General features: G+C 45.1%; 1 protein-coding gene across 2 annotated transcripts in view; it reads right to left on the bottom strand.

Moving 5' to 3' along the window:
• Positions 1-16,734, bottom strand: part of AFG2A (AAA ATPase AFG2A) — a 1,612,935-nt gene that overhangs the window by 1,374,623 nt on the left and 221,578 nt on the right. For both annotated transcript variants that reach the window (XR_014978118.1, XM_085641546.1), the window contains exon 9: positions 14,960-15,215. Coding sequence is in view for 1 of the 2 variants with exons in the window: in XM_085641546.1 (XP_085497672.1) it covers positions 14,960-15,215 (256 nt within the window). In the remaining variant the exon portion in view is untranslated. The remainder of the gene's footprint in view (positions 1-14,959; positions 15,216-16,734) is intronic.

The following is a 16,734-nucleotide window of genomic DNA, read 5'->3' on the forward strand; positions in this document are numbered from 1 at the left end:
CGATGATGAAGTGATCTTTCGACGTGAAGAATCCGTCGACGAGGTAGGAGACTTCGACGAGGCCTACGGGGCCGAAGAAGACAGCTCTCCCGAAGAGCTAGGCCAATCCGTCGAAACGGAGGCCGAAACTGTACGTCGTCATCAGGCTCCGGTCGAGGGATCGCCTTCGGGCCTTACCCAAGATCAAATACATGGTTCCTCGGCCCCACCTTCCGGTCCGGCCTCGAACACTCTGCAAGAGCCACTATTACCGAAGACGACCGGGTTATTAAACCCAAAACCATCCATCGCTCCAGTCCCTTCAAAATCGAAAGTGAAACTGGTGGTGGTCGGATCGAGGGCGTCGAAACAATCCACTGCCCCGACGCCGAAAAAAGTCGTCGTCTCCTACCGCGTACAAAGGGACTTCGGCGCCGAGCTCGCCGCAGCAGATGCGGTCGACACACAGAAAAGGCATGCCCTCGGGCACCACAAGGCACCGAGACCTTCGGCGCCGACACCGAAGGCCGTAACCTCCGCACTCAAAATGGCCGCCCAGCTACGTCGACGCCTAAAGCACCGATGCCGAATAAGTCCTCGACTACGTCGACTGTCGATGCATCCCTTCAGGCCAGTGACCCCCATCCGACTAAAAAGTCGGGGCCGGCCTCGACGTCTACTACCAAGGTGCCCATCAAACCACCATCTGCGTTCGCTGTGCAGCAGGTCTCTGCATCTCTACAACGCATCCGTGACCGGGCAGCCCTCCACTCTATCTCGGGTCCCGACTCTACCTCACCCTGTAGAGTGCACTCGGAGCCCACCAACATTACATTTGGGCTGCCACCGACATCGGCACCGAAACTATTTCAAATTCGGACACGTGTCCTCCACACACAGTCCACCACCTCTGGCCTAACAGAACAAGATTCCTCGGGGCCAGAAATACTCCTAAGGGGACGGAAGAAAGGGTGAGGGTGGGGTCAGGGGTTTGGCAAAGAGGGGTGAGAAGGAGAACCAAGAGTTGTATGCTAGACATGGGTCAGTGCTTGGAAACATCAGCGTGGGGAAGTCTACCTTGCAAGGAAGAGTTGCTTCAAAAAAACAAGCATTGGCAAACCCAATAGGTCTTGCATTTGGGAATTATTGGCTGTGCCAATAGTTCTTAGCCCTGCTTGGCCCATGCTGTGCTACATGGCTAAAAGGCAAAAAGGCGCAATGACTCACCTGTCGTGTCACTTTGTAGGAGCACCCACCACACATGTGCAAGCCTTCAAAATGAAACAAAGCGGTACAAAAGGGGGTGGTGATGGACGGAGCATCAGAACCAATCAAACACTCACACCCAGTCAACAGATCCGGGTTTGATCCATCACCGTTCTTTAGCCCACTCTGCCACCCCAGTTCAGACATGGCCATATGCAAATCAGTCTGACCCTGTGCCTCATGGGAACAGTGCAGCCCGAACTGCCAAGCCATGCCTTCCCTGGACCGGAAACAAGCTTCCTAGGACCGGTTTCTGGCATTTCAGCCGTCTTCAGCCAGGCTTGCTTGAATCCAGTGGCAAAGTGAGCAAGGGACTCACGTCTGAGCATACCCTGCCAACTTATGGCGAACAAAGCGGTACAAAAGGGGGTGGTGATGGACGGAGCATCAGAACCAATCAAACACTCACACCCAGTCAACAGATCCGGGTTTGATCCATCACCGTTCTTTAGCCCACTCTGCCACCCCAGTTCAGACATGGCCATATGCAAATCAGTCTGACCCTGTGCCTCATGGGAACAGTCCAGCCCGAACTGCCAAGCCATGCTTGGTTCTGATGCTCCGTCCATCACCACCCCCTTTTGTACCGCTTTGTTCGCCATAAGTTGTCAGGGTATGCTCAGACGTGAGTCCCTGGCTCACTTTGCCACTGGATTCAAGCAAGCCTGGCTGAAGACGGCTGAAATGCCAGAAACCGGTCCTAGGAAGCTTGTTTCCGGTCCAGGGAAGGCATGGTTTGGCAGTTCGGGCTGGACTGTTCCCATGAGGCACAGGGTCAGACTGATTTGCATATGGCCATGTCTGAACTGGGGTGGCAGAGTGGGCTAAAGAACGGTGATGGATAAAACCCAGATCTGTTGACTGGGTGTGAGTGTTTGATTGGTTCTGATGCTCCGTCCATCACCACCCCCTTTTGTACCGCTTCAAAATGAAACAAGCGTTTTTTTTCTCATTTACCAATTTGGATCAGTAAATAAAAATAAATAAAAAATAGCGCCAATAAAAATAAATCTGGTGGCGTGGCTCCACAGGGGGCCGTGGTGGTGGGAAGCAAGATGGAGGGCACAGGTGGGGAGAAGCAACACAAGGGAGATGGAAGCAACAAAGAGAGCAGGGATGGGGAGGAGAAGCAAAGGGTGAGAAGGAAGGAGCAGTTGGGTGGAACCTGGACAGAGGGCAGGGAGGATAAGTACCGAGTGAGAGAAATGGAGGGCGCAGGTGGGGAAAGCAATGAGGATGTTGGTGTAGGGTGGAGAAGCAACAGAAGTGGGGGGGAACATGTGGTGGAAACAACATGGAGGGTGTGGAGGAGAAGCATTGGGAGAGAGAAGAAGAGAGTGAGTGAGGGGCAGCAACAACGAGGCTGTGGAAGAGAAGCAGCAGGCAGGCGAGCAACATGGAGCTGTTGGGGAGAAGCATACCGATGAGAAAACAATGGGGAGAAGTGCATGAGGGAAAGTGCAAGACTTTTACTGAGAACTGCAGTCACACAGTCTGTCTCCAGTCAGTGCCCTTCCATTTCTGGTGAGTGGCAGCAGTTTTAAGATCTTCTAGGACTTTTGCGTTTTTCAAATGGGTGTAATTTCTGATATTTATATGTTTCCCTCATCTTCATTGCTTGATTTTGCTCGTGAGAAAGTGTCACTCAGTCACTGAAATGTCACTCATAATTACTCTGAAATTATGAAAATGTCACACATAGCAATCTGAAACCATGGCAGTTATGCAATTCAGGTCCAGCAAACTCCTCGTGCGTGCCATGTGTGCCTTCGTCGAAGTGCAAAATCGACGTATGAGTAGGTAAAGAACAGTCCCAGTCCATGTAAAGCATTTGAAGATAAAGAAAACTTCACTGATGGGAAGGCCGCAAGGAGGGGAAGGCCGCAAAGAGATGTACTGAGCTAATACGCAACACAAAGCTGTACATCTTATGGAGTGATAATGCTATAGACGGCTGCTACCAGGTTTTGAAAGAGCTTCACATTGCACTGCAAACAGAAGCGTTGCAAGGCAGAAATCAGCCAGGTGTCAGACAGCACGAGACGCCTAAAGGGAAAGTGATACAAGAAACGGTCCTCTGCTTACCAGTACTGATTAAAGAGAGCCATCATGCCACAGTGCTGGAGGGTGTGACCCCAGAGGAAGCACCCAGGTTGTGTTTGGGGAAACATCCATACCCACAACTCCAAAGGTTTCTGATGCTCAGAAAGACAAGAGCAGCGATTGGAATTGTGAGTTTTGCTTTTCCCAATGGAGACCAAGAAAGAGGTCGCATTTCCTGTCATTATCAAAGAAGGTCCAGAGGCCAGAACGTCGCAGGGCCTTAGAGATTGTGCGGATGACGCGGTTCCAAGAAGACAGCAGACAAACTCTGAAAGAGCTCACCCTCAATGTCAGCCATTCCCATAAATGGGTAAAATGCTACCGGCTTCTTGAAACCACCTCCACCTTTCAATACCCTCAAAAAGCAAAATATTGGCAATAGATGGATTGTTTGTATAGAAACATTTGAAGATTTAATTGATGCACTTGAAGATACTGATAACAGAAAGATTAGTAAATAACTCAAAAATCTTGCTGGTGATGGAGTAAAGAGTCATAAGGAAGATGAAGAAATCACATACCGTCAGATTAAAGAAACTTTGAATCTAAAGTTCAATCAAAATGCCCATAGTAGATTATGAAAGATACATTTTTGGTCAAGAACAACAGAAAGTCGGTGAAATTGTGGAAAGACTCTGCATACTCATCAAACACTATAAGTTCAATTGATTTAATGACAAAGAAGCTTTACGTCTTAGAGTTATTGATGAATGCTTGCCAGAATCATTCAGACAATGAATGCAGAGAGAAACTTTTATTCTGGAGCGAGTGTAAATGGCTGCCAGACCTGAAGAGCGACCTGATAGACAAGCTGCTGACATGGAGGCTGAAGGTGCCCAGAATTAATCAGTCAAGAGTGTGAAAATTATGCCGAAGCAAAAGACTGAAGGACACAAGCTGATGTCTACGTGTAAGAAGAAGTTGTGTTTTAGATGTGGATATTCGTTTCCAGACGAAGGTAAATGTCCCGCTATTGGACATATATGCAAAGGCTGTGGGAGAACCATTTTGTGCCAGTTTGCAAAGCAAAGGAAAAAGCAAGTGCGTCACAGCACGGAGCCTGAACATTCCAAAAGCATTGCTCGACGCGCACCCTCAAGTCGAAGTGGCGACATCAGTTAAGACAAATCGACACTGAACGAAGTCGACTAAATCATCAAACTGTTCTTCTACATAAGTATCAAGTGTAGTGAAGAAGATGGTTGCACCAAGTCGATGTTTACCTCAGAAAAGCATGTGAAGAAAAATGTCATTGAATGAAATGTCGACATGCCAAAGCACCAAAGCCATTCAAACATTATCAGAAGATTACACTGAAAGTAAATGGTAGTTCGATGGCTTTCATCATCGACAGTGATGCATCGATAAACATTATGCCTGAGGAGAAATTTAATGAATTGTCTCCAGTACCATAACCAAAGTGTATACCTGTGCTGCATCGATGCCCATAAAATGTCAAGGTTCATTTGTAGCGACGATGAAACATAAGAAAATGAAAACGCAAGTACCCATCCATTTGTTTCCAGGTACAGAGTCAAGTGCCTGTCTACAAAGTTTAAGCTCAGCTGCTGATATTGGACTGATTTACTTAAACTACAATGTGAATGCTCAACACATAATAGTAAGTCAATTTGCTGTTGCTGTTAAAAATGAACTTGAATCGTTACATAAGCATGTTATCATTGAGTGTTCTACTTGTCCAACGCTATGGGTTTCTCCCATTGTGGTAGTGCCCAAAAAGGGCAGTGAAGGAGCGGTATGCATATGCGTTGACATGCGTCAGGCAAACAAGGCAATTGATCGAGAACGACATCCAGGTCCACACATTGCTGAAATAACGCAATTAAATGGTGGAAAGGTCTTCTTGCACCTTGATGTAAATAAAGGTTATCATCAATTAGAACTCGAAGAAAATTGCAGGCACATTACAACCTTTTCTACACATGTTGGTCTGTTTTGATAAAACAAGACAAGGTTGTGCAGTCTCATCAGCAGCAGAACTTTTACACTACATCATTCGATGTATGAGCAAGATAAAGCTCTCATAAAAGTATGTCATTTACTGGCTGATGCAAGTTTGACTTTGAATGCAGATAAATGCGAGTTCCACAAGACAAAGCCAACATTATTTGGCATATCTTTTCTGATGGAGGTATGACACCCAATCCTTCTAAAGTACAAGCGCTGTCAAATGCTGATCCCCCACAAGATCTTTCAATGTGCGTTCATTTCTTATCATGGCTAGCAACTGTTCCAGATATATACGAGACTTTGCCACTGTGAGTGCTCCATGAAGATATTTGATGAAAAAATGTTTCATTTAATTGGTCACATGAATGTGAGAAAAGTTTTAAGAATATCAAACAAGCCAATGACAATGCTGCTGAAATTGCTTTTTTAAATCCGAAGCTTCATACAGAGTCGGGCTAAGAGCTATCCTTGCACAGCCCAGCAGAGACCTGAATGCTCGAAGGCATATGCAAGTAGGAGTTTGTCTTAAACAGAATGTGCTTATTCACACCCTGAAAAAGGACGCTTTACTGTGGTATGGGCGTGTAAACATTTCCACGTATTCCCCCACGGAAAGCCTTTTACACAGTTAATTGATCACCAAGCTTTACTATCTATAATTGGCAATCGAGATGTCTCCTCACATTGAATGATGTGGACTACAATTACAAGAGTACAATTATAACATTGTGCATTATCCAAGGAAGGATCAGAACCCTACTGACTACTTGTCCAGAGTGCCTATACAAGGTTATTGTACTCCATCCAAGATGGCTGAAACCTATATCAATTTTATTGTAAAATCAAACACACCAGTTGCCATTTCGTTAGACCAGATTATCACTGCTACAAGCAATAATAGTGATATGTTCAAGTTAAAAGATATAATTACACATCAGTCATGGAACCTGCACACTCGACCTCTCACTAGTGAATATCAAAAATACAAACATTTCAAAGATGAACTGTCCGTAACTCAGAAGGGAATTATACTGCGAGGGTTGAGAATCTTGATTTCGGAGAGTCTGCAGCAGAAAATGATTTAAGTGGCCCACAAAAGACAGAGCAATCCGTGCCACAAAACAAGCTCTCCGAGACAGAGCATGGTTTCCGTATCTCAATGAGCAGGTTGAAGAAGAATTAAAGGCCTTTTATCTATGCAACTGCCTTTCTACAAAAGTTAGTCAACAGACTTTAAACATGTCAGAACTCCCGAAGCATTCCTGACAGAGAGTAGCCATTGACTTTTTCGTCCCACTTCACAATGGACATCACCTGATGGTGATTGAGGACAAATACTCACGATTTCCATTAATTGATGATCTCTCATCTACCACACAAGATCGAGTCATTGTGAGACTAGAGGGCATCTTTGCGACATGGGGTGTTCCAGCCATAATGAAATTTGACAGTGGCCCGACTTTTAACAGTCAAGAGTACAAAGATTTCTGATAGCATCTAAATATAAAGCATCAGAAGAGCATACCTCTGTAGCCGCAGACCAACGGACTGGTTGAGAGTTTTAGAAGTGCACTAAAGAAAGCAGTGCAGCATGCTACTCTTGAGAAGCTCCATTTAAAAACTGTGTTAAACTCAATCTTGAGAGCTGATTGTTCAACCTCTCACTCGACCATAGGTGAAAGCCCTGCGACATTCATGTTCAAGAGAGCAATGACTATCAAGATACCTTAATCAGAGAGAGAAAGACGAGAATGCAACTAGTGACTTGGATAATAAACAAAAGATGAAAGAGTATGTTGACAAAAGACGCATGTTAAGAACATTGTCTTTAAGAGAGCAGATCGAGTGCTCGCATGCCAGACGCAGAAAAGAAAATCTGATGTTTCATTTGATGCAGAACCTTTGCAAGTGGTGTCTACCAAGGGACACATGATGACTGCCCAGCGCCCTGGGAAGTCTATTACCAGAGACTCTTCTCACATTTGGTGTTTAACTCATCCTTCATCAGGTTTTGAAGCACCAGTGGGGTTGAGAGTAAGTGCAGGTTTCCAGTGCGATGTGGAGCACCTAGTGAGGCCTCTTCCTCCAATCAGGGTCTGCTCACGTGCTGCATGTGAGCAGCTCCAGGATTGGGCAAGGGAGTTCCAGCATCCGGTTCCAGTTCCTGCATAAGAGGTCCTGAGCAAGGACGTTGCGTTAGGTACGTTTTATTTTAATATTTATAATGTTTTGCGTACATGCACTCCGCCCCCTCCCGTAGATGCCACTGCATTACTTCCTGAAATGTCTCAAGTACTACAATGCTTGATGAGGTTGCTCTTTTAAAAACTGTCAAAACTAGGCAGAAACATTCTCAAAATATTGGTTGTATTCTCAAGCTCAAAAAGAAACAGGCAATTTTATGTGTGGATGAGCATAAACAGGGGAGGCATTACAGGCCCACTGATAAATGTATCTGCACCTACTCAAGAAATATAATAATTAATGTAGGACAAAAACTGTATTTCTCTGGTAGCATAATCTATTATCGAGGGCTCAAATAAAGTTAAAGACTAGTCTGAAATTTCATTCTGAGTACAAATATGCACGTTTTCCCAGTTACTTTATGAGTGGAAATACAGAACAACGATCTCTAATGAACAAGTATCGCCATCCCCTGATTTACCATCTTTGCCATATGATCCTATTTCACAGGCCTTTTTCATTAATGATTATGTAAAAATATAAGCTTCAATACTGGCTCACAAAGAGGCTGCAAAATATGGTGAGGCTGACCTGTCCCAAGTTTATAAATTATATGTTTATGCAATTTTTAATGTCAGAAGGGGAATAAAAAATTCGTAACACTTCTGTTAGTCGGGGCTGAGAATGCCTCCGACCAGATGGCCAGTTCCTTCTTGGATTTAGTACTGAAAAAGAGATTGGCTTCGATAAAAATGTCTTGATGTTTATAATGTCACATGATTGGCATAAACAAAACTGGGATTTATTGGCTGACTATCGTCTTTGATTGTTCTACATGTGGCACATGAGAGGGGCGCTACTCCCCTAATTTATGTACTATCCACTGAACTATTTGTCCAAAAGATTTGTGGAAACATTAGCACTGAAGGCCATTATCTATCTAACAATACCATACCAAAATAGTATTATGAGCACATGAGATTACAGGCATGAGTCACAAGTAGAATAAAACTACCCTTTATTTATTTACAATTTTATGGCATGCTCTGTGCTGTATTCTAGTCTCTTCAAACAACCAATAAGGTCTCTTAGTGCTGGCCTACATGCAATCATAGCTAAAGAGGATGGTGTTCAGCTTCTTTACGAACACTATTAAAGAGGAGTCAGTCAAATCTTAATTGAAGAAGAAAGTCATTCAAGATAGTTGGAGTCAGTACAAAAAAGGACCAACCCTCCCTGAGGCTAAGATTGTAGTAAGAAATTTAAGCAAAGACTGAATTGGGTTGTGTAATGGAAGAGGGTACAGAGGGCAAAGTATTGATGCAAGTCTAGGGAGATTTTCTATACAATCATTTTTACTAGGACAGGTAGTTTGGTGATAGGTCCAAAGTTAGCTAGTGCAATAGCTAATAAATAAGCTTTTTCAGATAGGCAGTACCTATCCATCCATCCAGATTACCTTCACTATTGCCTGAGGCTTGAGCCGGGCTGCTAGCTTTTAAAAACGCTCTGATTCAGATTTTAACTTGTTACTGTGATTATCCTTTGTGTCCTACCCCCCCCTGCAAGCAGTCACGGAATTTCGCGCTGCTCGATCTATTTACCGCTCAGGCGATTTAAAATACTGAGCTTACTCTCTGGAGGGAGCGCTGCACTTTCGCTCACCTGCCTCCTTCCCTGGGTGTACAGCCGATTCAGGGCTGACTCAGGAGGGCCACGCTCGAGCAGACGGCGGCGGCCATTTTGGATAGGGACAGTATAAAAACAGTAGAAGGACTTGCTTCGCGAGGAGATTACCTTCACTATTGCCTGAGGCTTGAGCCGGGCTGCTAGCTTTTAAAAACGCTCTGATTCAGATTTTAACTTGTTACTGTGATTATCCTTTGTGTCCTACCCCCCCCTGCAAGCAGTCACGGAATTTCGCGCTGCTCGATCTATTTACCGCTCAGGCGATTTAAAATACTGAGCTTACTCTCTGGAGGGAGCGCTGCACTTTCGCTCACCTGCCTCCTTCCCTGGGTGTACAGCCGATTCAGGGCTGACTCAGGAGGGCCACGCTCGAGCAGACGGCGGCGGCCATTTTGGATAGGGACAGTATAAAAACAGTAGAAGGACTTGCTTCGCGAGGAGATTACCTTCACTATTGCCTGAGGCTTGAGCCGGGCTGCTAGCTTTTAAAAACGCTCTGATTCAGATTTTAACTTGTTACTGTGATTATCCTTTGTGTCCTACCCCCCCCTGCAAGCAGTCACGGAATTTCGCGCTGCTCGATCTATTTACCGCTCAGGCGATTTAAAATACTGAGCTTACTCTCTGGAGGGAGCGCTGCACTTTCGCTCACCTGCCTCCTTCCCTGGGTGTACAGCCGATTCAGGGCTGACTCAGGAGGGCCACGCTCGAGCAGACGGCGGCGGCCATTTTGGATAGGGACAGTATAAAAACAGTAGAAGGACTTGCTTCGCGAGGAGATTACCTTCACTATTGCCTGAGGCTTGAGCCGGGCTGCTAGCTTTTAAAAACGCTCTGATTCAGATTTTAACTTGTTACTGTGATTATCCTTTGTGTCCTACCCCCCCCTGCAAGCAGTCACGGAATTTCGCGCTGCTCGATCTATTTACCGCTCAGGCGATTTAAAATACTGAGCTTACTCTCTGGAGGGAGCGCTGCACTTTCGCTCACCTGCCTCCTTCCCTGGGTGTACAGCCGATTCAGGGCTGACTCAGGAGGGCCACGCTCGAGCAGACGGCGGCGGCCATTTTGGATAGGGACAGTATAAAAACAGACGCCCATTGCTTCGCGCAGCGAACGCGCACAGCGGGCGCGCCATAGTCGCGCTGGAGTCCAGCCAGAGTCCTGCCCGTCTGCGCTCGTCCGCGCTAGGCTGGGCTCTGGGCTCTGGCATACCCTTTATTGGTGAGTAAAGCCACTATATCCATCATGACTCTTACATACTCCTCCGAAGAGTTATTTGCGCTACGTGGTGCTCCCAATAATAACTGCTCCACCTACCCTTTTCCGCCTCACAAGTTCAGCTGTCCTCGCTGCAACTTTTCACTAAAAACCCCTGCCACATGCAGATCCCTCCAACATCAAGGCAGACGAAAGAGACAGGTATGCTCTAGGACAACTTCCACTCGCCCCCTCTTAAGATTTTGGAGCATAAATTGCCGATCCTTACCACAACATAGATACAATATCCACGATTTTCTAGATCAAAATCAACCTGATGCTATATTCCTGACCGAGACGTGGCTCAGAGACTGCTCGGGCCCGGATGTGGCAGACGCCATTCCCTCTAACTACGCCATTCTTCGTCAGGATAGAGTTTCCGGTAGGGGCGGAGGAATTGCAATTATTTACAAAAATGTATACACTTGTAAATTGGTAGACACCACTCAAAAAGATTGTGAATCAGCCCTTTTTAAATTATCCATTACCCCCCAATTTACGCTGTCAGGGCTACTGGTATACCGTCCCCCTGGGACAGCGAGCCCTTGGATAACATCGTTACCGGACTTCCTAGCCCCAGTACTGCTTAAAGCGCCTAATTTCACAATCTTAGGGGACCTAAACATACATTTTGACGACCATGAGTGCCCTAATAGGAATCAGCTTCTCCCTATTCTGGAAGCTTTTAACCTTCAACTTCTAAACACAGGTCCCACTCATTGTGCCGGTCACTTACTGGACCCGATCCTATCTAACCTGTCCCTAGATTGTTCTCGTGAAGCCCTACAAATCACCTGGTCCGACCACTTAGCTGTCCCCTTCTCTTATGACATGGCTGATACAGTAATAAGACCTGAGGTGGAAACTACGCGGCCAGTTCGGAATTGGGGGAAGATTAACTTGCCAGAACTCAATAAACTACTGATCAAAACACTTCCATGTGTTGAACTACCAACTGCCGCTCTCAATTGCGCCACTGAACTCTGGCTAACCACTGCAGTCAATACAGCGCTTCCAATGACATCAAAGCCCGCATTTTCACACCACCCTCCTGCTCCATGGTATTCGGAACAACTTAAAAGCCTCCGCTCACATTGTAAGACCTTGGAGCGTAAATGGAGACAAGGCTATTCTCCTTCACGTAAAGCCACATATAAAGAAGCCTTAAAAAAAATACCACTACAGTTGTAAAACTGCTAAAGCAGACTACATAAGGAAAACTGTGACTGATGCACAAAACTGCCCAAAGGTGCTATTCTCTGTTGTCAAAAAATTGACTGGTGCTAACTCGATCCCTCCTCCCCCGGCACTTGATGGCATTCAGTGTCAGTCCTTAGCGGATTACTTCATAGATAAAGTTGATCTTATCTATGAAAATTTCACTACACCTCCAGGTACTATGTACACTGCCCTTGACATAGTCCAAAAATTGGAAAACAATGACACTGATGCAGTAGTCACTACTTGGCAGCCCTTAGACGCCATTTCTTTCCTCTCCTGTTTAAATAGTGTGAGATCGGGCTCCCCACAGGACGCTCTCCCGGCCAAAATATTAAAACAATTAGACCCCCTCACTCATCCCCCCATCATTAAATTACTCAACGCTTCTCTGAGCGAGGCCCATGTCCCACAACCTTGGAAACACGCCATGGTTGTACCGTTATTAAAAAAACAGGGTGCAGATCCTTCAAATCCTGCTAACTTTCGCCCTATATCTTTGTTGCCAATTTTCTCAAAGATATTGGAGAGACATATAAATTCTCAGCTCTCCAAACTGGTTGAAAACACTGGATTTCTCCATCCTTCTCAGTCGGGCTTTCGGCCTAGGCACTCAACCGAGACAACCCTCCTGGGGGTGACAGAGAGTCTTAGGCACGGTGTCGATCAGGGAAACACCATGGCGCTCATCCTGCTGGATTTGAGCGCAGCTTTCGACACCGTGTCACATTCCATCCTCATTGACTCTCTGAAATCTCTAGGTGTGGCAGGCCAGGCCTTGGCCTGGCTGGCGTCTTTCCTTAGTGACCGAAGCTTCCAAGTGTTTTCTTCTAAAGCTGCCTCCGCCATTTGTCCTTCCACCCGTGGCGTCCCCCAGGGCTCAATTCTTAGCCCTTTATTATTTAATATTTATGTTAAACCCTTGGCAACCATAGTCGAACAAGCTGGGCTAACCCTGTTTTCCTACGCAGATGACACCCAGATTGTCTTCTCCTTGTCAGGGAGAGACGTAAACAACATCTCCGCACTCAAGTCGGGCCTCACTCTTGTGGCCGACTGGATGCGGAGAAATTGTCTCAAGCTGAATGGGGAGAAGACCGAGGTGGTCATTCTGGGACAGAACAAACATCTTTGGGGTCCTCGCCATTGGCCCATCGAACTGGGAAATGCGCCTACACCATCTACGGCAGTTCGCAACCTGGGCGTCATTACTGACGACAGGCTAACTATGAGACAACAGGCTACTAAGGTCTCAGCCATCTGCTTTTCAACCTTGCGATGGCTTCACAAGATTTTGTGGATGCTCCCCCTCTCCTCTCGCAGAACTGTAGTCCAGGCACTTGTAACATCACGCCTGGACTATGGCAACATTCTCTATTTGGGCGCAGATAAAGCTACTATACATGTGCTGCAGGTGGAGCAAAATGCGGCCGCGCGCCTGCTAAAGAATGTCCCCAGACGCACCTCAGCCACTGCCGCTTTGCGTGACCTCCATTGGTTGAGCATCCCAGAACGCGTTAAATTCAAGGCACTCTGCTATATGTTCAAGGCTAAGCAGGGTAGCGCCCCAGTATATGTTCAGGGGCTGGTAAAACCCTATAGACCCCTGCGCTCATTAAGGTCATCGGACATTGGCAATTTCACAGTACCAAGATGGAAGCTGGCAAAAATGGGAGGCCGCTCCTTTTCCACTCTTGGTCCTAAATACTGGAACTCCCTCCCATTGGCATTAAAATCTGAGACCAACTTACTCCGCTTCCGTAAGGTTTTGAAGACCCTGCTCTTTACTAAGCGTGACCAATAGTCGGCAGAGGCCTTAAGTCAAGGTGACATTCTCTTTTCTTCTACAGTCTATCCCTGGCGCCGGGAAACCCATTGTGGGTAGCTGTGCGCGGTACAAGCTTAAATAAATAAATAAAATAAAATAAAATAACAGGAGCAAATAAAAAGGCAAAATCCCAGAGGAGACCAGCAGGAGCAGGGTCCTTTAGAGAATCAGTTTGTCTCAGAGAGTCATTCATGAAGAGCCAGTAGTTCTTTCATGAAGTCTGGCTTCAAAAGAACTTGAGCCCTTGTATTCGGAAGCTGCAGAATGTTTTAGCCTCCTTTGAAGTCTCCTACTTAGAAGCACATGGTTCAAATAGTAATCCTGACCAAGACCCAGTGGATCTAGTCACCTTTGTCAAAGAATAAATTATTAGTTCTAGAGTTCTTAAGAAAGAGCGATTCTTGATGTGCGCTGGGTTGCATAAAGAGCCGAACAGACTAATCTGGACAGCGTGTTGGAGCAATCACGCAATTTACTGAATGTTCCAAAAAGATTTTGGACATTAGGATTGGGTTCTTTCTTTACTTTTTCAGCAGAAGCAAATATTCAATTTTGACCAGTTAGTACTGTGCTTTTTCCATTTGTGCTTTATTCACCGATTATCCAGATTCATACAGTTTAGATCTAAACAATCCGAAAGCTTTCAGGGTCTGGGATCTCAAGACTTTCATTTGGAATTAAGATTATTCCCCATCTTGTTATCAAAGAAAGAAAATGTTTCTCCATATTAAAACAATTTCTTCATCAGGGTATTCAAAATTCAGAATAATGAATGAATGTGCTGTTCTTCTGAGAAACCAGATCAAGAACACTTAAGGACAGGGATCTTCTAAACAGGGGCAGAGAGGAAAGAAAAAGATCCCCAAAAAATGGACAGTACAAATTGATGAGAAGATGTTGTTGAATATTATGGGCATGCAACTTTTAATGTCAATAACTTTATGTACAGACCAAATGACCAATAAACCAAAAAGTGGCTCTTCAACTTTCCTTAACAAAATATCCAAGACTCCTACGATACAGCTGGATGACAACCTGATAACCCTGTGGCCACACAGTGTAAAAAAGGTTGAAGGGGGTAGGGGGGAGATAGCCGTGCACCACAGTGTTCACTATTTAGAGCACTATCCCTTTGTCTATGTGAAGCAACACCACAATCATGGTAAGTATTTGGTTATTCTGTTTTTGATTTATCATTTTTTTGCAACTATACTTTGTGATGCAGTAAAAATAATAAACATACTTCATGTTGGCAAACCTAAAAGACAGGACCCCTCTCACTTTTTCTTCCTACTACAGTAACAGTTGTAATGCTATCTTAAAATGTGACCCATCATTAATTTTACCATTTGATGGTCAACTGTGCATCATGTGGCGGAGCATATAATACATGCAAAGCATATTAACAACTAAACAGCGATATCTTTCTCCTACAACATGCATATGTATTGGAAACCTTACCTGCTTCCTTGCACAGTGCTGCCAAGTCTGCCCCTACATATCCATGGGTACTGTCTGCCAGCTGAACCAGCTCAGTCTCCGTTAGAAGATGAGGGACTTTCTTAAGAAGCTTCCGGAGGATGTCTAATCGATCCTGTGCATTCGGAATACCAATTTCAATTTCCTTATCAAATCGGCCTGGTCTACGCAGAGCTGCATCAAGTGCATGAGGGCGGTTTGTGGCTCCAAGAACAATCAGCTTCCCTTCACTTCCTTCCTATGGAACCAAAGGGAGAATTGAACAGAATTTAAACACATGCATTTACTGGTGAGTTATGGAGGGATTCAGTAATTGTTTCAGTCCCAACCTTTACTTTTCACTCACTCTTATCTTTCATCACATTTGGCCAGCTTTTATGATTATTATTCATATAACCCAAACACTAGTTTTTCTTTTGCAAAGTGAAATTCATCTTCATTGGCAATAAAGTTCTATTGGAACTGAACTATATCATATCAATCACATTTATTAGATATTTAAGTTCATCAAACAGGCATCAACACACTCGATATTAATTTGAAAAATATGCTGCTTACTTAAAACTTTGCATGTCAGCATATCTGCTTGCAATACATGTAACATACATAAAGGAGCAAGTGCATATCCAAGCATAGCCCTAGCCACAGTAGTAAGAAGCTACTGTTCTCTCACCAGACAATGTAAAGAATGAGGACTCATAGCAGCCTAGATTCAAAAGAAGAGCACAAGCCTTTTTACCCTCAATCCTGGAAAGGGAGTCTATTGACCCTTGATGCCTCAAATCTGTGCAGTCCTCTATACCCGAGGTCATTCACTTCCCCATGCATGTGGGTTACGAACTGTGATGTGAAGCCTGGGTGGAGAGCATGCTGTATTAGTGTGTGGTAAGGATCCATATCTATGTGTGGATGTGATATTGCAATTTACTGTCCCCTAACTAAGACTTTCAGCCTGATTTGAGACTTTAGGGGAATCCACAATCCGCTCCTACAAAGCCTGAGTTATGCTGGAGGACAAATACTAGAACAAAATATTTTGGTTTATGCAGGCGGTGGTTGGTAAGTGTAGATACATGCAAGTGAACACGACTCATAACTCAAATTGTAAACGGTATGAACCACAAAACAGTGTCTAGTCAAGTGCAACTAGCACTACTTATAGCTAAACATTCCATAACAATGAGGTGGAAATCAGCAAAAACCCCAACAGCTTATACATGGCACGTGGAGGTGATGAGGGGGGGTAGTGCGGAAAGTGCTGCCATCCGGCGAGAAGAGGCCCGGGGGTTACGTAAAACGCTAACCTCGATGGACTGGGACCTCATACTGGAAGTATTTAAAGTGCTTGAACCTGCACCTGTCCCTGCAGCGCAGGATGAGTAGTTGTGTTTACTAAGCCCATCCTCCGCGCACACACACACACGCAAAGTGACCCTGTGCATGGACCTGCTGTATAATGTTAACATACAACTATATGATACCCCTGCATACACAAGTGGAGGGGCATGAGGTGTGGCCTCTGGATAGCGTTATCAGAAGAGTTGGGCAATGGGGTGGGATGGGATGGGAAGGGAAAATTAGGTTGTTTCTTTTTCCCTCTTTTGTAATACTGTACTGGAAATCTGACTGCAGTTACAAACGTGTTGTTAACTATTGGTACAAAGCATGATGAGGCACGACCAACGCACCAAGTTTTAAAAATCCATCCGGTTTATAAATGTAACTGTACTGCATATTAACCCCTTGTGTGCGCACGA

This window comes from Triturus cristatus, chromosome 2_2 (assembly GCF_964204655.1).
Source record: "Triturus cristatus chromosome 2_2, aTriCri1.1, whole genome shotgun sequence".
Taxonomy (NCBI): domain Eukaryota; kingdom Metazoa; phylum Chordata; class Amphibia; order Caudata; family Salamandridae; genus Triturus; species Triturus cristatus.